This window comes from Plasmodium coatneyi, chromosome 8 (assembly GCF_001680005.1).
Source record: "Plasmodium coatneyi strain Hackeri chromosome 8, complete sequence".
NCBI lineage: Eukaryota > Apicomplexa > Aconoidasida > Haemosporida > Plasmodiidae > Plasmodium > Plasmodium coatneyi.
In genome coordinates, this window is record NC_033563.1 from 1,194,976 (window position 1) to 1,218,780 (window position 23,805).

The 23,805-nt window shown below is 43.0% G+C and overlaps 6 protein-coding genes across 6 annotated transcripts; 3 read left to right on the forward strand and 3 right to left on the reverse strand.

Moving 5' to 3' along the window:
* Nucleotides 1-878: 878 nt before the first annotated feature.
* PCOAH_00021670 (D123 family) lies at nt 879-3,240 on the forward strand (the record flags this gene model as incomplete). The annotated part of the gene is made up of 2 exons (XM_020058974.1): nt 879-3,026; nt 3,154-3,240. 2 exons carry the CDS (start codon nt 879-881, stop codon nt 3,238-3,240), a joined length of 2,235 nt encoding a protein of 744 aa, XP_019914524.1.
* A 136-nt stretch (nt 3,241-3,376) lies between these two features.
* PCOAH_00021680 (HesB family member) lies at nt 3,377-4,228 on the reverse strand (the record flags this gene model as incomplete). The annotated part of the gene is made up of 1 exon (XM_020058975.1): nt 3,377-4,228. The coding sequence occupies one exon, from the start codon at nt 4,226-4,228 to the stop codon at nt 3,377-3,379; it is 852 nt and encodes a 283-aa protein (XP_019914573.1).
* Nucleotides 4,229-6,210: 1,982 nt separating this feature from the next.
* PCOAH_00021690 (Uncharacterized protein) lies at nt 6,211-10,002 on the forward strand (the record flags this gene model as incomplete). Its single annotated transcript, XM_020058976.1, has 1 exon — nt 6,211-10,002. One exon carries the CDS (start codon nt 6,211-6,213, stop codon nt 10,000-10,002), a length of 3,792 nt encoding a protein of 1,263 aa, XP_019914459.1.
* A 490-nt stretch (nt 10,003-10,492) lies between these two features.
* Nucleotides 10,493-17,911, reverse strand: PCOAH_00021700 (Uncharacterized protein; the record flags this gene model as incomplete). Its single annotated transcript, XM_020058977.1, has 2 exons — nt 10,493-10,619; nt 10,809-17,911. The coding sequence occupies 2 exons, from the start codon at nt 17,909-17,911 to the stop codon at nt 10,493-10,495; spliced, it is 7,230 nt and encodes a 2,409-aa protein (XP_019914584.1).
* Nucleotides 17,912-19,533: 1,622 nt separating this feature from the next.
* On the forward strand, nt 19,534-20,665 carry PCOAH_00021710 (Uncharacterized protein; the record flags this gene model as incomplete). Its single annotated transcript, XM_020058978.1, has 5 exons — nt 19,534-19,633; nt 19,844-20,056; nt 20,198-20,328; nt 20,441-20,504; nt 20,622-20,665. 5 exons carry the CDS (start codon nt 19,534-19,536, stop codon nt 20,663-20,665), a joined length of 552 nt encoding a protein of 183 aa, XP_019914693.1.
* Nucleotides 20,666-21,182: 517 nt separating this feature from the next.
* Nucleotides 21,183-22,969, reverse strand: PCOAH_00021720 (40S ribosomal protein S3a; the record flags this gene model as incomplete). The annotated part of the gene is made up of 2 exons (XM_020058979.1): nt 21,183-21,976; nt 22,440-22,969. 2 exons carry the CDS (start codon nt 22,600-22,602, stop codon nt 21,351-21,353), a joined length of 789 nt encoding a protein of 262 aa, XP_019914354.1.
* Between the last annotated feature and the right edge of the window lie 836 nt (nt 22,970-23,805).

Sequence of the window (23,805 nt, forward strand, 5' to 3'; positions counted from 1 at the left end):
CGCACGAAGGTAAACTGACTGAGGTAGATTCTCATCAGTGACGTTCCCCTCAAATTTTACCATTCAGGGGGGATCATTAAAACGGTGTAGCGGTGAAGAGGCCAAACGGCTAAGAGCGGCAATACAACAGCCAAGCCTTAAGCTGGAAAAAAAAAAAAAAAAGTTTCTTCTAAACAGGTGAAAATGCGCCTCCCATATGTATATGCGGCTGAATATATCATCCGAGCAAATCCGAGGAGCGGTCCGATTGGAAATTAACCAATGGCACTTTGGCACCGCGTACCACTGTTTAGCCATTCGACCCTAATTTAGAGGTGCAAAATGGGGGAAAAAAAAAGAACGGGAGGACGGGCTTGTCACGAACGGTGGATAGAAGAAGAAGTACGTTATTGAAATGGGCCCCTCCTCCCTTTTGGTACCCTCCCTTGCGATAAAACAAAACAATTGCAGCCCTGTTGTTCAGTCGTTTTATTTTTATCATTTTTTTTTTTATGTCGCGGTAGCAACTGAAAAATGGCTTACTATATATTTCTATATACTCCAGAATTATAATCTGGAAAATAATTTTTTTTTTTTTTTTTTTTTTGTATCATTTGTAGCTTTCCTGTGAAGGAATGGTTCGTGGCTGCAACCCGCCGCGTACATGCATATGTCGACAAACTTCACAAGTTAATAAAACATGACATAGATAAATGCACGCATGTCTGCCTTGATCATAGCTAGTTAAAAACTGAATGGGTCTCGTTACCTATTGGAGCTGTTCGGAAGAAGGGCGTCCAAAATTTACACTTTTTCCATGTACCCGAATTGCAACACAGGGGAATGCATTGAAGGTCTGCGCTGTATTGAGAAGAACACGATTCAGTCTCTTCGCAAAAATGATCACTACCCACAATGGTATGCACAACGACAACGGAGGAATGGGCCTGAACGGTGAAGTAAACGAAGCAGCGGAGGCAGAGAGCATAATGGACGACTGTCAGTGCGTGACTCACCCCCTTGGTGACGACACTGTCCTGTTGAGCTCATTCCTCTATGAATATTTGGTGGACAATTTTGAGTCCATCCACCTGGTTCTGAACTCACGCAAAGTGAAAGATTCCCTTTTGGGTCATGTAAAGGAGAAGGCACAAGAATTAAAAATGCGGATGGAAAACTGCACACATGGACCGCAGGGGGACGGTGGAACAATATTACGTGGATGTGATAAAACCCTGCAAAAGATCCGTCAGATTCACCTGGACGGGCTTCTTCTGCTCAGCACTGATGAAGCAGACGTGGAGTATAACCACAACTTGGTTAAAGTGGGAATCGATCTGCACCTAGACAGAGGCATCGCAACGGTCACTTCTAACGAATGTACCCTCATCAGCAGGATGTGGAACTACCACCTTGATGGGATTATCACGGGGGGGGTCAACATGGGAAATACCCACCCGAAGGAAGCACAGGAGAAGGGGCCAAACGGGGCAGACACGTCGAAGGGGGTAGCCACGCAAAACCAACTCAAAGTGGTTCTCAGAAGAAGCTGCATCAACGACAGCAGCACACAGGAAGAAGATCGCGAAATCGTCAACCAGCTCATTAACACCATCATGTTGCACTCCATAAGTGGAGAAACCAAATTGGAGGAAAAAAAAAAAAAAATTTTATTCCAAAATGTTCATGAATGGTGTTATCCCCCCTCTTCATCAACAAATGATATACAAAGCAGAGTCCACCGGATCAATGCCCTCCTGTTCGATCTGTTCGAGCCTGAATTTTACAACTCCACTTTGAAAAAGAGCAACTCCATAGAGTACAAAGAATTGTATGAGCAGTATCATAACGTCATGATCAAATCGAAGCACATAAAATTGAATGATTTGTTTGTGGAGTACCTCCTGCTCGATTCGGTTTTCCTCCCAAGTTACGTCAAACGGAACACGCTACGGGCAGTACAGGAAGAGGACAATGAGTACTCCTCCTTCGATTCATACTCGGACGCATCATCGGATGTGTCAGAGGAAGGAACCCACTCAGAAGCGAAAAGTGCACACATGGGTTGTGACACCGTCGTAGAAGAATCGACTGAGTTGGGATGCCACAAAAACGACCTCACTCACAATTACATCCCGGATGATAGATGTGAAAAACGCAAACGAAAGGACCTCTTCAAGAATGAGCAGTTCCGAAGCCAATTGGAGGAAATACAACAAGCCATCGAGGCACTCAACGGAAGTGTCTTCCTACGAGTGAATTACAAAAATTTGAAAAAGGGCTCCTTCGTCAACAATTTCAGTCTAGAGGTTAACACCCTATATGATGCCCTGCTAATGTTAAAAAGCTGCACAGACGTTTACAAGACGTTGAAGCAGGAGCAAAAGAACAGAGACAACTACCTCATTCTATCAAAATACATAAATCTAAACATCTGCTTCCTCTTCGATGTGTATGTTTATTCCAACAGTATAGTGGCCGTGTCTCAAAAATGCCTCAATTATTACTTCGACTTTTTATCCAAACCGGATATAATTGAAGAAGTCGTACAGACCATAAGTGTCTTCTTCAAAAAACACATTAAGGACACCTTCCCCCAGGACCACTACATTCTGCAGTTATACATCCACACGGTTAAAAAAACGAATAAGAAAAAGGTTCTCCTTATAAATGCAAAAAGCTGGCTCTTCAAAAACAAGCATCCTCTTCTTACAAACAATTTTTTCACCAATTATTTGTTCACCGATGGGGTGGATGAACATCGTGGTCACCCAAATTCGCGGGGCATCTACAAAATTGATGCTTCCTCCTTTGCGGTACAACCCCTGACGGTACATAAAAGTGAAAGCGGTGAGGTGCACATGACAACCAACATAACAGAACCTTCGTCGCAACATGTCACGCAGGAAAAGGAAGAAACGGACAACCAAGCCGGTACTGCCAAAGAGGAAACACAATCTGACCTGTACGTTTGTGATGGTATCCTCTACTACTGCATTACGAAGGATGAGGCGATCTACAAGAAGAACGCGAATTTGTACCCGAAGGTAATACGGCAGAGATGATGCCCTCGCAGGGGTGTAAGCGCTTTATCATGCGTGTTTAAATTTTGCATGCCACGTCTTCCCACGCTATTATCGCTTTACCATTTCCCTTCACTTTTTCACTACGCAGGACTTAAACTACGTCAAGGAGGGCGAAATCGACATGGACAATCTGCTAGAGACGATCAAAATGCAAAACGGCGGCGCTCTTCCCTGAGCAGGCCATTTTTGCAAAATAAAAATTGCAAACATTGAAGTGAGGTTCATTTGGGAAGGATTGCACGGGAAAAAAAAAAGGCATAAACACAGAAAAGTTAAGAATGGTAAACAAATGTATGCATGTACCTGCGTACTTACGATGAACTCCCGCCGGGGTTAAAGTGGAAGCTGGTCCCGCAGGGACACACGGACGTGACGTTCGGGTTGGTGAAGATAAACCGCTCCGTCAGGTCGTCCCTGTAATAATCGAGCGTCGTGTTAATAACATACAGAACACACTTACTGTCGATCGCAAGGAGGATCTTCTCCCTACAGTCGTCTTCGAAGATCAGCTCATCATTCGCATGGAGCTCACTCCTATGGACGAAGTTGAAGGAGTGAGTTAATCCATTGCATCCCTTAATTATATAAAATAATTTTAAAACATAATTTTTTGTGTCCTTATCTTCTTTGCTATGATATTCTTTGATCAATTTTTTTATTTCGTCTTTTGCTTTTTCCGTTATCGTTACGATGTCTTTTTTTTTTCCTTGTCTCTTCTTTAGTAGCCTTTCCAATTTTACTTCTTCATCGTGTCCACCCGCGTTGGAGTTTTTTTCACTCTGGGTGGAGGATTTCACCGTGCCGCCACTTTCTTCGCCCCGCCGATCCAACGAGACAAACTCATTCAATTCGTTCAGCAGATACTCCTTCCCCCGTTTTTCACTTTCACCATTTGGGCCAAAACTGGCCATAAAGTGTGCCCCACGATTGGTGCTAATCTTTGCCCCCAATTCGGCTTTGCTATCCGCCGGACGGGGAGACTGTCTCCCCCCAAAGGACTCCTCAAACGGATCACTTCTCTTATTTCTGCTTATCCTGACCACCAAGTGGTCCAGCCGGTTGGGTACTACCTCCCCTTTTACATGAGCACCATATACCCCCTTACTGGGAATGTTGGTTTTCCCCAAGTGGTACGCGCACCTACAGGGGCCACAAAACATCATTCGGTTTACCCTCAACAGGTGGAGTAGTCGTTTTGAAAAAGCTTCCGTGGACATCTTCCATACATTTTGTGCGCTTCTTTTCCGTGTGGCACCGTGGTTGTTGCGTGGGCTCACCGCGGTGGGGCATTCCTTTGGAAAGGACCCCCTTCTTGGCATCGCCGCCTGGTGAACGTGCTCCTTCGGTTTCTTCGCTTGTAGCACATGTTATGTCATGTTATGGTGAACATGCCCGTTCATGCGATATCATTTTTTTTTTCCCTCAAAATGTTACGGCTATGCACAGATCGAGCGATTTCCACTCCCCCCCGGATGGAAAAAAAAAATAATAAAACAATCACTAGCATATAACAAAATTCCCCTTGGGGTGTTAAAAGAAGTACACTCGTCCTGTTTTTCAAAAATGAGTGTACATGTGAGTGGAGAACAAATTTCCTTTTCATTTTAATTACCCCTTTGCGCAACTTTGCAAAGCTGAATGCACAGTTTACATGTGCAACAGGAAAAAAAAAAAGCGCCTCCAAAAAAGAGGACTGGCGCGGAATAGGACGAAATAAAGTAGAACGAATGTTTAAATAAATTTCTTTCCTTAGCTGCGTTGCCTTTTTTAGCAATTTCGCGTAACACCACTCGCCCAGGCGGTTTTGCGAGCGCTTTGTTTTATGTACGCACATATGTATGTGTTGGTTTTTTTTTTTTTTTTTTTTTCCACCAAATAATGATGTTATGAGGTGGAGCAAGGGGGCGGCCTTCTCCCCATTGCAGGCGTTCCAAAAAGGCACAACGTGGAAGTTTTTTTCTTTTTATTCGTCCACTTTATCGACTTCCTGCCAAAATTGCAATGCCGTGTGTTCCCGCTTCTTCCTTGTTTGTCTGCCTATTCGCGAAAAATGCTGGAAGACAGCCCCAATGGGGAGGTATTCCCCACAAGGAACGCCACACCATCAAACACTTGTTGTAGCAATTCGCTAACATACGAACCACTTCCACTAGTAGGAAAAAAGTAAGGTGTCCTTTCTGATGGGTTATCCTCACCCCCGTTTTGAAAACACATTCAAAAGGAATGCTAAGTAGTCTGGCACATGTACGTTTCTATTTATGTATGTTTTTGGTTGGGGGGAGGGGAAAGGAATCCCTCCCCAGGGAGGTTATGAAAAAGGGAACCTTGCAACATAGCACGTCCCAACACGTGGCAACATTCCCTTTTGCATTTATTGAAGAAGCCAAAGGTGTCCATTAAAAAAAAAAAGTTATCAATAAAAAAGGAGCAACGTAACCGCAGTGTGGCCGATCATCCGCTTAACGTTGTGCCTTCTGTCATGCCCACGAACATGGGCCATCCCACCCATTTTATCCATTCGAAAAGGAACGTTAACGTCCCACTTTAAACTGTAAGAGAAGCCTCCATATTGGAAAGGCCCGCAGCTTAGGTCTTCCATTTTGCTCCCTTTGCACGAAGCAACAAAAGGAGGGGAGAAAAGAAAAAGAAAAAAACAGTCATATGTGTACATATATATACATATCTACAAGTGAACATCTGGCAATCCTGTCTTGCGTGCTCCACCACAATAAAAAAAAAGCCGCTTCGAAAAGGGAAGGGAATGTTAGTGGCCAAGTTGAAGCTCTGCGAGGTTGAGAAACGACTGAAGGGGAAAAAAAAATTATCCCCATGTTGGAAGCGAGACGCGAAATAGTAAAGAAGCGTGAAATCTCTCAACGCTCGTAGCAAAAAAAAAAAAAAAAAAAAAAAAAAGGAGAGCTGAATTTAACGGCATGCACACAACGTCATTAGACACCGGGGGTGATGAGTTTGCCCAGCAGCGCCACATACCACATACATGTGAAAAACGCAAACGCGTAAAAATATACTTTCACATGAGGAAATTCCTCCGTTCGTCTTCTTACCTGAGAAGGGTTCCTCTCCATTATCGTGGCACCCACCCATCGGTAACTACCCACTTGAACACCCTCCCCCCCCTACCAAGATGTACGCCAAAGGGGGGAACGCGCAAAACGGGCCCAACGGCCCGAACGACGAAAATTACCGAAATGACGAAAACTGCGAAAATAATAAAATGAACATGAACAACTACAAAAATATTATGCACAATCAGAAGAAAAAAAAACTGGGTCTGATGGACATGGATTATTTAGACAAGGCCGTGAATTTTAGCAAGGCAGAGAAGAAAGGCAACAACTGCGTGGCGGGGGAGGATCAGGCTAGAAGTGAAAGTGACGTGGAGGAGGAAGAGGAAGACGACGATACTGATGACGATGATGAAGACTACCAAATTGGCGATGACGAGGAGGAAGACGATGAGGACGATGATGAACTGGATGATGACTACGAGGAGGAAGAGTTCGATGAGGAACTAAGACAAATCAACTTCAACTCATACAACAATTATTATTACGAGGCAGCCAACCCAGAGGAGGGAGAAAATAATTTGCAGATGGATCACCAGAGGGGGAATGAAAATGAGGAAGTGACAACTGATAGGAAGAACGAGCTGATGTTTGAGCGGTACAATAAGTTGCTGGCAAATTACCGATCCAGGAAGGAGCAAATGAGGGAGGAGTATTCGAATGGAAACGTCATTCAAAAAGATGGGGAGGAAGTCGAAGAGGGGGCCTCCTGCTACAGCTGCAACAGTAACAACGATGAAGCGACCAAAGCAGGCACATGTGAACCAAGTGAAACCTTGAACAATAGAAATACTGATGAGGGCAACCCGAACAGTGAGTATTACCTGACGGGAGACACCTCCTACCTGAGGGAAGAAAGCGGCAACTTCATCTCCGATGTACTAAACCGAATAGACCAAATATACAACAAACAGTCTAGGTACACAAATTTAAAAAATGTGAACAACACCAACAACAGCATCTGCATAAATGACTTGAACTTAAACCTCATAAGTGATTACCTAAATGTAGACATATCCGTTTTTCACAAAAAAACTACCGTCCTTCTGTTGGGCAATCCCCAGAGTGGAAAGAGCTCCTTCATTAATTGGTTCACCGAAAGTTACGTCCAGAACACCAATTCGATCGCCAAAAAAAACGAAATTACCTACGTAGATATAAAAAATAAATTTAAGTTCAATTTTAAGAGGCTAAATAATGCCAACTACCAGTTTGGCCTTATCAACAGGCACAGAAATAGGGGTGGATCTTATGGCTCTTCCCACTACAGTAGGGAAAGACACCCTCCCCACATGAACAATGATCATATGGGTGACCCCAACGAGGAGGAACTCCCCCCTATTGGAAGTACAATACCCAACATGGATACGCACAACGAAAGCAAGAAAGTAATCCTGTCAGGAGAAAACTGCGATTATCTATTCATGCCATTTCAGAAACTACGAAAGAAGGCACACAATGTTAAGAAGTACATTTTTGGAAAAATCTGCTACCAGAATAATCTAACCAAATACATGAACAGAATCAATTCTGTATCTTTTTTAGATACCAGTGGGATCAATGATATATGTGATTTGGAGTACGATGAAATTATCATGAATCTGTCCAAATACGTAGATGCAATTTTTCTATTTATTGATTCTAATCAGTTTTCTATAAACAATAGGTTGCTTAGAATTATTAACTACCTGATGGATAATCAGTTGAACAAAGTTACCATTTGTCTCACCAGGATTGATCGGATTCAAAAGGTTAACCTGTATAGAGTGGTTTTCTATCTCACTCAGTATTTTCTAAGAAGCTTGAATTTGTTTAGGTACAGCTTTGCCAATCCAAGCGGGGTGGCTTCCCTGGCCGATGGGGAGCAAATCGAGCCCTACGTGAATCACCACAGCCAACTGGATTGGCGGAACCCGCTGAGCAAAAAAGCCCACATAATAAACGAGTTCTTCAATCGATCCATTCGGTCCTTCCAGAACGTCCTGCTCTTCCCCAAAATGATCACCAGAATGATTACCCGAAGAGCTACTCAACGGGGGAGTTTACGTGGCGACATGGACGATGTAGGGCAATTCTACGGAAAGGAAAAAAGATGCTACAACCAAGGGGGACGCAGCTATGGTGGGGGAGACCACTACTTCGGTGAAGAGGAACCCTACCAGGAGGATCGCCAATTTTCCTACACGGACGACCAGAACAACTTCCCAATGCAACACAGAAAAGGCGAACGCGTGCAGGAGAAAACTACCGGCGAAGAAGAGACAGGAGGAATTTTCAAAAAAATTCTGACCAAAAGTTACAACTCCTTTAAGGATAAAATACTGAGCTCGGGAAATGCCTCCAAGGGGGGCATCGGTCGATTAAACTCGACGCTAAAGGGGGAGCAAGCTCCGATGGGCTACCCCTCTGAGGGGCACTGTCCTACCAAATACACCCCTCCGTCCAAGTCAAACGAAAGGAAGCTTAAAACACACCTGGACAAGCTGTTCGAAAAAAAAATAAACTACGGAGATTGCCTGAAAAACATGAGCATATTCTTTGTTGTCCTCATGTATGAAGTAGTAACAACCATCTACAGCATAATCCATACGAGTATAAGCAACTACATTAAGAGGACGAGTGGTGGTCGTGGAAGAGCCATTAACGTCGACAAGCTCCACCAACTAGATGAAGCAAACAAATTAAAATACAATCATATGAACGACAGAGAAAACAACACGTATAAGGTACTCGAGTTTCTAACCATTTATCTTCCCGAAATTCCAAGCGACCTACTTAAAAGGGAAAAGTGGAAATATGAAAAGGGGAGAGTCGAAGGAGCTAATAGAAAATACAATCATGAAAGAAGAAACAGATTTAGCTGTAACATTCAATATGAGCATGATGAGCAGGAGGACCACATGGACAGTAGACATGCCAATTCAAGGTACCCCCAAAGGAGAAGCATACCAGAGGAGTATCTCCTTCTTGGGAATGGAAACAATGGGGTGAAAAGATACGGGGACTACGCCAAAGGGAATTACAACCGAGGAAGCTACATCCCCGGTGTGGACAATGACGTGTGCAGAGAATCCTTCCTGACGGAGAGCGACTACCATGCCACCGGGAGAAGCTCGGCCTACCGCCCCTCTGGCACACGCACAGGCATGCACAGCGGAATGCACAATGAAGACGTGAGGGAACTTAACATGATACACGAGCTCATATTCAAAATTGACGAAACGATCGACCTGAAGAGCAACCAAAGCATCTACATGCTGAAAAGAGACCTGGAAAAAATACAAAGCACCTGCTTAAAAAGACTTTCCGACAACGAACAAGTTGTGAAGCAAAACAGGTCCCTTCGAATTCAAAACATAAAGTTTTATTTCTTCAAATATATGGCCATCTTTTTTGGCTTTATCATTTCGCTACTTAGATACGATCTGCTAGTGTACTTCAATTTTATCAAGCCAGAATTGCTCTTCAGCATTTTTTCAAAATATTTTCTCTTCCTCTCGTCCTACAATAAAAATTCCCTCTTCATTGCCGTGAACGTTTTGTTGGTCGTTGCTTATTTAGGGCTATACGTCAGGTACAGTCGGCGTAATTACTTCAAGTCGCTTGGAAAAAGTGACCTGAACAAGCTCAAGATAATTATGCTCTTCACGCAAATCATCTTTGACGAGATTAACCAGCTGCACTTGAGGCTCATCGGCGGGCGCGAACGGGACGACCCAGTCCAACCCAACGCACCAAGCATGCCGAGTGAGTCAAATGGACCTAGCGACAGGGAAGACGGCGACTACGGCTGGTACGGCGGATACAGTAACTATCGACAGTCCCGTCATTCCCCCCATACCCGCAGGTGAGGGGAAAACGCGGGCTGAATTGATAATCCCCAACCTGACATGTGCCAACCTCACCACAGAAAAACCAGCACGGAAAAAAAAAAAAACTTTCAGGGTGCCGCGAAATAGGCATGTAATGCGTAAATCTCCCAAGTGGAATTACCAATATTCAAATTAATTACACACAAAAAAAAAGCAAACGCAGCGAATGCCACAGAATGGGTGGGAAGTTTTTCTCAAATACCGATAAATGTAGTCACCCCTACAAGGAGTGACCAATATTGTGCAACGTTCATTGCGCAAATGGGAATTCCTTGTAGGTCAAGGAAAAAAAAAACATTTAACTACGAAGAAAAAAAGCTTATCAGTTCCAAAAAAAGGGAGAACGAAAAAATAGACAAATATCCCAAAACAAAAAAATGTAAGTGTGAAAATGCGTTTTTTTTTTTTTTTTTTTTTTTTTTTTACTTCCCTCCATCCTTACATGTGCAAAAAAGGTCCCCCACGAATGCTACGCAAAGTTCCCAACTAACATGTGATAAAACAGCGAAACTGCGTTTCCGTCGCAGGTGATTTTTACGTCGTCAAATTGGAGGTCCTCCTGGGTGCAGTTCTGCAGGAAGAACTCCACGCTTTCTCTGAAAAGGGGAAAATAAATAAAAAATAAAATAATGAGAAGTACGCGCAATGGTGAACGCTGCAGTGGGAAAACCACGCTAAAAAGCTGACACAGAGGAACAATGCTAAATGGACATGACACCAACTTAATCACGTGATTTCAACACGTCCAGCGGGATAATCCCTAGAGGACGCTTCACCCTGCATACCTGAAGTGAACCTGCAACGCCTCACGCGGAAGGGAGTCTTCGCGCAAATCCTCCTCCGATTGTTCAGGCGAACACAAATATTGCTTAACCCTCATGAAGTAGGAAAACATGACGTATTTGCACACATGTGTGTGGTGGACAAAAATCACCAGAAGGAGATAAATGGGAGACCGCACAGACAGGGCGTTTCTCTCCTTCGTCATCAAATACATGTTCAGGTAAATTCTGAAAAGCCTCAAAAATATGTCATAGGAAAAACGGGACTTAATAAGATATGGATAAAAGGACAAAATGAAATACTTTAAATAAATGTTCACCTCGTTAAATAGTGCTTCCACTTGGTGTTGTCGTTTGGCTTCTTCGTTGGGCTGTGCTTCTCGGCAGTCACAAATTGTACTCTGCTCTGTTTCAGCGTGCTGACCGTTCACCTTACGTTGCCGCCGCAACAGTCCCCCCAATTGGCGGCTGATGTGGCAAAGAGAGATGAGGAAGAGGTGCCTAATATCTGCACTGCCTTCGAAGGGCGTGCCCCAATTAAAATCCGCTGGAATTTTAAAAAGCAAATTTTCTGCACATGCAACGGAGTTCACTCTTTCGTATATGTACTGAAAGGCCTCTACGCTGTTAAACATTTTTAAACGGTACTTTTGCAAAATAAAAATACCAAGACAAGTCCACTTTATCAAGAAAGCCTGCTTATACATGCTTAAATAATTTCCGCTCTGGATTAACCGCTTCTTTAACGTGTAGACTAATTTGCACAAATCTTCATCACTCTTCTTTTTTTTTTTCCATTTTTTTAAATTTTTTGGGAAAAAGAAATTTCTGAAATTTTTTTTTTTTTCGTAAAAGTGCTCCTCTTCCGTTTTGTCCTTCGCAAAGCAGAGAAATGAGTGGCAATCAAAATATTTGAAAAACTGTAAAATCCATATTTTCTTCCCTTCATTTGGTTCTGCCTCCTGCTTTCCGTGGCCCCCTTTGGGTTTTTTCATCCGGTTGTTAAGCGCCTCTTCGGCAGTCTTTTCGATATTCCTCCCCCTGCAGAAGCTTCCATAACCGTCCAAATGGTCCTCCACCTTATGATCGTCACTACTGTCCGACGAGCTAAACTTCTCTGATTCTTCCGCCGAGTCGTAGTTCCTCCAGTTGGGAGGCGAATCGTTCTCGGGTTGCTCCTCACCGTTGGGTGCACTTCTAAATGAAGACACCATTTCTACGTCTTTACCCTTCGATTTACCCAATTGGGACCATTCCATGGTATCCTCCCCGGTGTCCGTCTCCCCCTCGAGAAGGTCTACACATTCCACGTTGCTCATATCAATGATCACCTTCTTCAATGACAGCACGTGCAACAGAACATTAACAAAACAGTAGCTCCTAAGAATTAAAATTTTTACGCTTTTTAAAAAAAAAATACAATCGCTTATATGGATAATGCTCTCTATAAAAACGTTAACATCGTAATTGGTCAGAATATTCTTCGCTTCTTCTTTCACACTGTTGACAAATGATTGGACTTGGCTTCGATTCCCCTCCTCTACATGGTACTTTTTCTTCCTCATGTAAAATTGGAAAAAGTCAAAATTAAAAAGGGAAGTGATTAACGAAATTAGCAAGTCGAATGCTTCGTAAATGCTCACATTCAGGAGTAGGCCTATCCTGAATAGGTACAGCACGTATATCTGCTCGCAAATTTGGATCTTCCTCCGTAGGGTATGCGTCAAGCGGGGGGGGAAGTGGTCCCTTGTATTTGCATCGTGGTGTGTGTAGTCCCCCCCGATCAGTCCCCTCACCAGGGAACACAAATAAAAAAGCAGATGGAAGTTCACCACACCAAAATTCCCCAGGGTGTAAAAAAATTCAGACCACCACACGATCTTCTCCTTTGCGTAATTCGCGTCCACAATTGTACTCACCACGCGGTCTATCAATTCGTTGAAATGGAAGACACACTCCTTTTGCTCCCCATAGGAGAAGGACGCACACCTTTCATCGGTGGGTACTCCAACTGGGGACTCCTCCCCCGTCTCACGCAGCATGCAATCGCTCCAATCAATGGTGTAGAAGCGAAACTGAACGCTGAACTTGTCTTCACCGGGCACAAGGGGGCTATTCGCAAAGGTGCATTTTACGACATCGCACGAGGCCTTCCCTCTATGGGTGACAAAGCTAATCAGCTTGTTAATATCTTCAACCAGGAGGCAGAAATTGTCTACCTGTTTGAGGATGTCCACGTGGCGGCAAGGCAGAGGCCCCGACATTTCCATCACCTTCGTATGGACACTCTCACTCGTATCAATATTCACATTAGAAATTGCAATTGAATTTGCATTTGCATTTTCTCCCGCGCCAGTATGTTGACCACCCTCCAGAAAAATCGAGTGAAGAAACAGGGGGGAATTATCAAACTCGAAAAAAAGGTTCAAAAAGAATTTGTCCTCCCCCAAGCTGCGCATAAACTTATTTACATTGCTGGAAATCAAATGGTTCTTCAACCTTTTGACGATTTTTTTTTTGGCTTTTCTGTAAAATTTTACAATGTACCTTTTTTTTCTCCAGTAGGTATCTCCATTTTGCTTCTTCAGAATTACGGTGAGGCACTGCTGCGAATTTGGTTGGGCTTCTCCCTCTTCTTTCACCTCCCCTTTCCGCCTGAATGCTCCCCCAATACGCACAATGCTGCACATCCCCCCAGCGTCATTTTGCCCAACCGTGCCAACAGTACCGTCATGATCAACGCCCACCTTGTAGGTCCTCCTATAGATGGTCTCATAAAAACGTATATTCATAACAAAATGGATGAGCACATAGAGCGTGTTGTAGTAAACGTAGTTGAGGATCTCTGAGGTGTACAGATTATTGACCAGATTTCGCCTTCCTATTTTTATAATATCAATTTTTTTGTATGCCCCCTTCTGGAAGATGTACTTCTTAAAATGGACCAGCTGGAAGATCTCCCTGTTAATATCCTTTGGGATGAACTTCATGTGGTTCTTCAGCTCGAAGGAGTAGATATCCTCCACCTCGGTAAACTTCGTCTCGCTGTCAATGAAAAAATTATTTTCCCTCAGTAGCAACCCTATGAGGCAATTGTTGTGTATTTCGTTGCAAATTTCACTTAAACTGAGGCTCTCCAAATGTTCAATTCGGTTCTGCTTCTTCCCAATCAGGGTTAAAAAATTGTAAATGGTAAGTGTCACAATCATGCTCACCACCATGTTCTCTCTTTTCCTTTCGTGCAGGTGAAGAATGACGTTGTTCAGGTAGTTCAGAAACGTATTGGCGGTGCTGACGTCCTTGCCAATGGCGTACTCCAAAAGGCGATAACACGTAAGGAAGTCTTCCTCCTCCTGTGTCAAACGGGGTGCAGATCTCCCACCTGTAGCAGCAAAATGGAGTGCACCTCCCCCCACGTGGGCCAAAAACTTCAGCAAAAAGGTCACCGTCAAAATGTGTGTAATGTTATTAATGTTCATAAATTTAATCGCCTTCTGATTTTCCTTTTTAAAATTTTTAAATTTTCTGGCATATGTTCCGAGAGAGCTAGACAGGATCCTATAAATGTCGTAACTTCTGTAGAAGAAAACGCCAAAAAAAAAACTCAGCCTGATGTGGGCGCCGTATATTTTGGACATGACGCAGTTTCTTCGTTGGATTATCCCGTGCAGGTCGAATAGAAGTTGTTCTTTCAGTCGGGCGGGTTGGTCCTCTTCCTCCTCCTCCTTTTTAATGCAGCCACTTTGATGGTCGTGACGCAAAACAGAGTGGGAACCACCCTCCACATGGGAATAACTACTCCTTTGCGTGGATAGATTTCCTTCCTCCCCTGCGCGTATTAAACCGTTTAAACCGTCTAACCCACATACGCTCATGCTTCCTTTTATGGAGTCCTCCTTGTGTACACCCCCCTTCTCCTTGTTCCCCGCCCCCTTTATATACTCCACATAATATATCACCTTATTCTCGTGAATCAAATTTGCCAAATTAGCCTCGACAAATAAATTGTAGAAAAGGTCAAAGTGGAAGTTATTGTTTTGGTTATTCAGTTGAAGCATAAAATTGAGGCAGCTTTTCTCATCAGGGGGGAGCAACATTTTGTAGTAATTGTAACTTTTGCGTACTTGCAGGATACGCTCCAGAAGAGTATCCTGTCGGACATCCGTCCGAAGGGTTCCCCCAGGAGGCATCTCCATCACGGAGTTTTCCTCCTCGGATAACAGGGTAACCTCTTGAATTTCATCAACTCCGTAACTCCTAACCAAAAGGGAACACTTATTTGTCCTTTCGAACTTCTTACAATAATGCTTCCACCGCTTCCTCCCCTGTGTGTAATATCTACACTTTTGCAACATCCCCTCAATAGCATCCCTCATTTCCACCTGATTAGCATTCTCAATGGGGGCCAAAATTAAGGGAAAAATATTTTTATGCACATATTCTACATTGCTCATAAAAATGAGGAAGCGAAGAAGGGGACTTCCAATTTTCAAAATGGAAAATTTTAAAAAATCGTTGTTCCATAATTGTAGAAATATTTCCATGGAGGTCGTCTTGATCAGAATGTACTGCTGGTTGTTGTATTTGTTCATGAGGTCTACACATTTTATAAAAAGGTACTGTGTGATCAGAACAGAGGAGCATATATTGAGGAGGAAGTTTTTTATGTACCTTAAAAAAAGCATCAAAAGGTGCTTCTTCTGCGTGGAAAATAATTCGATTCGATAAAATATTAACCTGAATAATTTAAAAAATAGGATGTTGAAGAAAATCCGTCTATCTGTACCATTCGTACCTTTCTGGTTAGTGCTTGGGGAAGATGCTGTGGTGACGCCTCCACCTGCAGATGAACGAGGCCCCTTCGTCACCACTGGAAGTAACCGCTCGATGAAATTCACAAAGTAGACCATCCTGAAGGAGTACTTTCTCAGCATGTTAATTAACACGAGAAGAAAAAAAATCAACGTGTTCTCGTTAAGAATTCTTATAACCAAATTGTAGTACCGTCCATATTCCTCATCGTCCTCATTCATAATTATTATTTTGTAAATTAGGAAAAAGCAAATCTTGTATTGGTAATTTTCTGTAATTTCGTAAAAATTGTTAAAAAAATTTAAAAAACTGCTAAACGGAATTGAACCATTCATCAAACAGTCGATTATGTTTGCTTCCTTTTTCTTCTCCTTGGCTTTTCCAAAGTGGAAGATATTTTCCAACTGAAGGAATCTTCCACTGTGAAGCCATATTTCTTGGTAATTCCTATACAGCGCGTTTTTGTACATATATATGCTGTCACTAAAAAATAGGTTAGCTTTAAAAATTTCCGTCATTTTTAGGTTACTCTTTATGCTCTCCTCCAGTTTTTCGAAATTGGTTTGTGTCTTCTGATCGTTGCACTTGGCCACTGCGTCTTTCCACTTGTCCCCTGTGCTGTGGTCCTTTCCAAGTTGCCTGAAGATGGCCACCAAGGAAGTTGGACTAGCGGCGTTTCCTGCATCTGTTCCGTCTATCGCGTATATCTTCCTTTCACTAATTCTGTCCATCTCCGGGGATGCCTTATTCCCCTTACTCCAACTGGACTCCTCCCCAGGGGCACCCATTTCACCCCTCACGGAATTTGTTAACATGCTCGATGAGTCACTAAACGATCTACTTACAATTTTCACTCTGTTGTTACTTTCATCCATCGAACTTCTCTCCACGTTGTCGTACGAACCGCCAAGCGAACATCCCCCAATGGCTGTCCCACCCGGTGGTGACATCCCTTTGGACGCCTCCTCCAAAAGCTTTATATTATCCAGCAAGCTCATCAAAGACTCTTTGCTTTTATTTTTCGTCAGCGCGTTGTATATTTCGCTGAGGTCCCCCGTTCCTTGGTTTCCTACCGAAGTTAGATACTTCGAAAGCATTTCTAAAATGTGTGCGTTCTCCTGGGTGGGGGCACTTCCCTGGTTGGCACGACCAAGGTTGGTGTCGCTCACGTTGGTATTGCTCATGTTGGTGCCCCACTGCTCGGGGGAACCTCCCACCACATCAGTGTCCAACCTACCACTGGAGGACGACTCCCCCTGGTTGATACCCAACCCCACAGCTATGCCTCTACCATTCGTATTACCACTGTCAAACCACTTCTTGTTCTGAAAAAGAATTCGATTTTTTCCTAACTCAAATTTTTTTTTTTTCTCCTTAACCTTTACGTTATCCACTTCCTCCTTGTTAGCTTTATCACCCAAGTTAGACAAAGTCATATTGGGGTAAAGTTTATTACTATACTTTTGCGTCGATACCTTTTCAAGGTTGGCACTTTTGGAGTACGACAGGCTGTTCATTCTTTGGTAACTCAGGTTGTTACCGTGGATGACATGGCTAACGTGGTTACCGTTGCTGACGTGCTTCCCGTGGGTAGTCCTGATAATCGGGACGGCACTACTGCTGGTGCTGTTTACATTGGGGGCTTCATTCGGGTTGCCAATCGGGTCGCCAATCGGACCGCTAATCAGGCCGCTTACCGTGGCTGGACCGACCTCCTCGCCACTTTTCATTTTTTCTTTCTTCCAATTTTCTCGAGACACATTTTGTCCCACCCCCCCCCTCCTGACATCCTTCCAACTGTTGGATTGGTTGTACGAATTTAAGTTTGGCTGACTCATATGCATAAAATTTTTACTCCTATAGTTGTCCTTTTTTTTTTCACTGTTGATATACATATTATGAGGAGAAAAGTCACTAGTTGCGTTCGCATTGGGCCATTTGTTAAGGGAGTTATTTTTCATGGGGGCATATCGATTGGGGTGTGCTTTGTTATTTGGCTGACTCGAGTAGAGGGCGTAATTTGGCGGGTATGTCTCGTCCGTTAAGTGGTTAATACTAGAGCTGTCTCCGCTGTATAAACCCCCCATGTTGCCGCCACTGTTTGTGGTCCTTTCGGACACGCCGTATAGACCTCTCCTCATTTTATTACCCTCGTAACCGATAAACGGATGACCCTCAATTAGGGGCCTGTCCTGCCGAGGGTCTTCCCCATCCGCCTTACTATTCGGATTGTAGTTTTTCCTTTTGTTGTTCATTTTGGAGCACCTCACTTCGGTGACGTTCCCTTTGGACATGCGATGCACCCTTTCGTGGGGTTCCCCTTGGTGCGGTCCGCTATGCTGCTCGCTCACATTCCACTACGTGTACAGCTCATTGGCTAGATCATAACAGAACGGAGACCGCACAAGCAAGTACATACAAAGCGGCTAAAAAACGACCTGATTATTCAACGACGTGGTAAGCTACCTACCCCAAGCAACGAACAACAAGTGGCGAGTAACAGACGCTGACTACCCGCTCATCAGAGAAACCGAACGAAGCCCAAGGTTCTTGTACCCCCAGGCACTCTCCCCTTTTAACTGGTCTTTGTGTCCCTTCTCATGCGTGCATAGTGGAAAGTACTAAATATATGCATGAACAAGGGGACACAAGTTCCTTGGAAGGAAAACAAATACTAACAAACGCTCTTTCAAGAGACCATAAGAAATTTTAATTCTTTAAAAGGATAAAAGTGGTTAAGCGGATGACCAATTTGGAGTCATTGTTTGGACGATTAAGTCAAAATAAAAAAGGAAAAAAAAAAAAAAAAAAAAAATGCCAAACCGGATCGTATGGGCGGGAGAAAGTACGCAAAAGTGGGGTTTTAAAATTGCGTATACACCCCATCGATTAATCGTAGGCGGAACATTCAGGAATATATTTTCTTTCTTTTTTATAATCACGATTAGTTCCTTTTGAATATAACTTTTTATACTCTAACGAAAAGTGAGTTCACATGGGTAATATTTAACAGTTGTGTCACAATCGGTTGTTTTTTTTTTTTTTTTTCCCTTTTTACTGCGCCTGTCACAACACATTTGTGTACACAGGGAGCGAAATGAAGCTACCATGTCCGACGCGAGAGAAAGGAGTTACTTTTACGTAACACCTACACGAACAGGGATGACCAGGAATGCACAAACATGTATGCAGATAGGGCGTTTCCATCATTTCTTTTTATTTTCCTCTAAGACGTCAAGGTTAAGCAAGTTGGGGGACGTCGTTTGTATGGGTGCATCTCTGCGCCAATTTGTGTACACAGGGCGTTAGTGAATTCTCCTTTTTTTTTAAAATGGCAGTTTGTCCTCCCCAGCAGGATGTCACCAAATAGCTTTGCGGGGAAGACACACGATATATGGGTGAAGGTATGGGGGAAGATTCCTCCCCTTCCCCTGGCGTGTTCACTCTTCGCATAAAAATAGGGTAATTATCGGTAAAAGCATCAAATTGATTCTTCTTCTGCAGAAATTCCAGCGGAAATATAGAAAAATCGCATCGCAGTTTCGTTTCGCGGAAGGTACAAAGTGGGTGTGCATCCGCAGGGGCATTATATGTTGGGTATTTTTTTTCTCACAATTATACCATTCTTTGTCTCCTGGTTTCCAAATCGAGGGGGATGAATTGGAATGAATCTTGCGTAACCGGAGGAGAAGTGTATTCCCTCACGAGTGTCTTTGTCCTGCTGGTCAATTTCGCAGCTTTGCAGTTTAGCAGTATTAATCTTTTTTTCGAATGATACGTATGGATGTCCTTGTGTGGCGCGCGTATAAGTGAATGACCCTAGCGTGACCTTCGTAGGTCCCCCTCCCCCAACCTATGCGCTCACACACATCAAAGCACACCCCTCCCCCTTGCACAAAGCAAAACTTGCGAAACAATGAAATCGGGGAAGGATAAAAATAAACAGAAAGAGGATGCACATTTGTTGAAGGCAAAGGAACTTAGGGAAAAAATTGAATCTCTAAAGGATGACTTAGGTGAGGGGGATGTACCGTCTCCTCTAGGTGGTACCCATGACGCTGTGCAGTGTGAGCATGTGGTCTACCAGACCTGGGAAGGCCTATTCATCCGATCTGCCAAACTGCGTAACTAATCCACACAGAAAGGTTACCCCCCGCGGGAACGCACGTATGTAGGGAAATGAAAATATGTCAATTCACCCGCTTTCCCACCTCATATCTGCGCAGCCGAAAAAACCAAACTTATCAACACGCTAAAGGAGCAAAGAGAAAACAAAATTCAAAACATTAAACAGCTGGAGGTAGAGAATAAAGCCAACTATGAGCAGTTCCTAACCGAATACCAACAAATCTTAAATCAGTACAGAAGCATCGAACGGGAGATCCTCGACGTGCTAGCCGATTTGAAAGTTCTCTCGGAAAGATCTTACAGTGAAATATGTAATTAATATGCACGAGTGAGTGGAGTTTTTTTTTTTCCCCTCTTCATCATTTATTTATTTTTTATTTTTTTTCTTTCATGTGAATATGTTTTACTACCCAACTTCATGCGAAAAAAAAAAAAAAAAACTAACCGAACAGTAGAGCTTAGACAAGAGAAAGACAACATTTTCGTGAACAAAAACTTAATCCTTGAGGAAAAAAAAAAAGAATTCCAAGGACGGATGGAAATGGTTGCGCTGGAAGTCGCCAAGCATTCGAGCATGCTGAACGTAAGAGCTCGTTAACCAATTTAGTCGTCACGCACAGGTTATGCGCAACTGCAAATGAGGCAAACTTCCTAACGGTTACTGCACAACTTTCCCCCCTTTTTTTTTTTTTAAGGACGTCCTTTTGAAAACAGAAGAAATTTTTAAAAAAACCCACGTCCAATATCAGCACGAGGCAGGTAAGCAACGCAGAAGGTAGATTCTCCACTTTGCTTAGCGAATTATTTGTCCTGCGCGCCTTTTCGTGTGTGCTTCCTCACCCACCTATAACCACCCCACCGCACCTTCTACAACAGATCTAAAACCGCTGCTAATAAGACTGCAAAGTATTGGCAAATGATAAGGTGATCAGAAAGCACGTACATGTATACTTATCTTATATACCATGTTCGCTACCCCCAACGAATATGCAAAAAAATTATAGCGTACACACTCCTGTTTAATATAAAGCTGTGTGGATTTTCTTTCACTTATTGGCGCGTGTGCCGGCCACGCGGCGCCCCCCCGAATTGTCTTCTTCTGCATTGTTTTAAGCAATAACTGGGTAGGTGGAAATGCCCACAAATGGGGGTAACCGCCTGGATAGTACTCACCCCCCGCGGATGTTCACGTACACGTGTTCGCAACTTAGCAACATTGCAACTGCACAACAGTGGGTGAACCCCCAGCACGCGTGCGCACTTTTTCGTAAAAACCAAGATTATTTTTTTTTTTTTAAATTAAGTCCCTTTCCGTTAATGAATTCATAAAAAAAGGAAAAAAATAAATCACACGTTCTCGCGTGGACATACCCACATGTATATTATACACGAAAATATATGCACATGCGGTAGGACAAGATACATTGTACAATGGAGGGGACTACCGTTAAAACGGGGTGAGCATCCGAATGGGAGTGCATATGCATGCAAAAATTTGTGTGTGCTTTGAGATGGAGGAAAAAAGTCGCGTGGGGATAAAACAACCAAACGGATTAGCACATATACATCTCCCCCACAAACTACAGCTGGCGGAGGCACAACCCTCTAATGTTTCAACTCGGCACTTAAGATGTTCGTGGCCTCCTTGGACTCAGGTAAAGACTTGACATTCTTTCCAGCGTCTTCCTTAGAGTCTGTGTGCAATTCCATTAATTTGGAAATGTCCAATTTGGGTCTCTTTAAAATTTTTACTTTTCTTATTAAAACGTTCTGTAGTGGGTATATTTTCTTGCATTGTTTTTCCACTTCCTTTCCAATCGATTCGGGAATGAACTTTTTCACAAGATCTTTTAGTAAAACTTTGCTCGCTTCAGCATTCATGATGTCCACCATTTTTTTTCTTATTTTTTTAATTTGACTTGTCTGTGCGTAGCAGGTGGTTTTTGTCTGGTTTGGTCTCTTCTTCGTGAAAGCAATGCAAAACATTCTCAGCTGGTAGTTGTCAATCGTCTTTACGTCAGTGTATCCTTCAATTAAGGTGTATCCCTTTCTTATCAGTGAGCATAACTTGTCCCTGGTTATGCTGAGACCGCAGAAATCTGTGTAGCAATCTTTGTTGATAATGTGGTCACAGCACAGCTTTATCTTCTTGTGAGCTTGGTCTTCATCGTTGTTCAGATCGGCCAGGTTCACTTCGTAAATTCGTCCCTTCAAGCCATCCGTGGCCAACTCTGCGCGGGTGGAAATCGCAAAAAAAAAGGAAAAGCAATGTGAAGTGAGGTGCGGTAAAGGCGCTCAAGCGGTCACGCACGGCAATGCGCAAACACCACAACCGAGGGGATGCCATGCACTAGAGAGTATCCCCTTTCGCATGAACGGGTCAACAAAAAGTTGCACACATGGAAATGTCGCGCCTCGACCAGGGTGGGCCAAAAAAAAAAAAAAAAGCGCCTTCGCACGAAGCAACGAGCAACGGACACATCAAACAGGCTATCTCCAGCATATCCAATAAACGTAGAATCAGAAAAGCTGATTTCTCGATACGCTCCGCAACATCACCCACTGCTGGTATAAACATATGCCAGTACAATTCCGTATAAAAAACGGGAAAAAAAAAAAAAAAAAATTAATGATACAATTTGGCTAGCTCCACGTATACATGGCGCCCTCGCCACAACTCCTCCGGGGACTTACTTTTTCCAATGGTTTTCGTGACTAAGGTTTTTCCGAAATTTCTGACCAAAAACATTTTGGGGGCCTTGAGGTCATACCACTCCTTCTTGGTAAAAACATCTGTGACCTTTTTCTTTCCTCCTTTTTTTCCCTTTGATGTTCTTTTGTTTTTTCCTACCGCCATTTTATTTTCTCCAGTTGCTTCGTAAGGTTTGAAGTGGGAAGTTGGTAAGTTAAGAAGTTGCGATGTTTGGAAAGTTGCAAAGTTGAAACACGCTCGATGGAAAAAGTTGTACAAGCGATGTTACAGTTATAAGTTTGCGCGAGCAGCTAAAGTAAAAAATTAACTACGATATGTTTGCAAATTTTCTTCAGAGTGTTCCTTATGCTGTATGCGCAAAAGTACATCCGTGACTGTACATATGTTGAATTTTCTTTTAAATTAATTTACCACGCCACAGGTGAATAAATATACATACAAAAATATATAACCGCCCTTCGCGTGTTCCATAAATCCGTGTTCCGTGAAGCTTTTTTATATTTGCTACGCCATAATATGTATGCCTTTTTTTTCTTTATGATCTCCACGTGCGATTTAGCAGTGTGACTCTTTTTATTTTTGATATTTCCCCGAATGCAGTTCGCACCACACTAAGCTTTGCGCCGCCCAATTTATTGTGGTTTTTTTTTTTTTTTTTTTTTTTCTTTTTTACCAACTTGTTCCCTTCAACAGTTTGGCTTATCCACAGGCCGCCACTGCCCCTTTACCATTCCTTTTTTTTAGCACTAAAAGGTAGAGCTACATTATCAAGGGTGCTAAGAATAGTGCTCATTTTTTTTCCCCCTTTCCGTTTAAACATCACCATGGATGACGGTGCCAAAACTACTATATACACTCACTGTTCCGCCCCCACCACGTGGTACGCAAAATGGTACATATGCCTCTCTTTTTTTTTTCGCAACATCTCTACCCATTTCGCGGTGATAAAGGGGTATCATATATAAATGTACGCGCTCTGTTAGGTTGGTGAGGGTTCCCCTACCTCCCAACCATAGGAAAAAAAAAAAAAAAAAAAAAAAATTCTTTTGGATGAACCTTCATTTTATGCCAACATTTGGGTAGGCTCATACCGAACGTTTTTTAATTTTTTTTTTTTTTTCCATAAGAAGACTTTTTCACGTTTATGCGAAGAACGTGCTTGGAAAATCTGTGTTAGAAATATAGCAATTTCCCAGGGCAGCAAATGAAACCCGTCACCGCTACTGCGGCTGCTGCTTTCCTGCGCGGGGAGCGGTCAAAAAAGTAAAGTATCCCCCAACGGTGGGGAAAAAATAAAAAAAGTATGGTTCATCATCGCATCATATATTTTTAAATTAAGATTTAGGG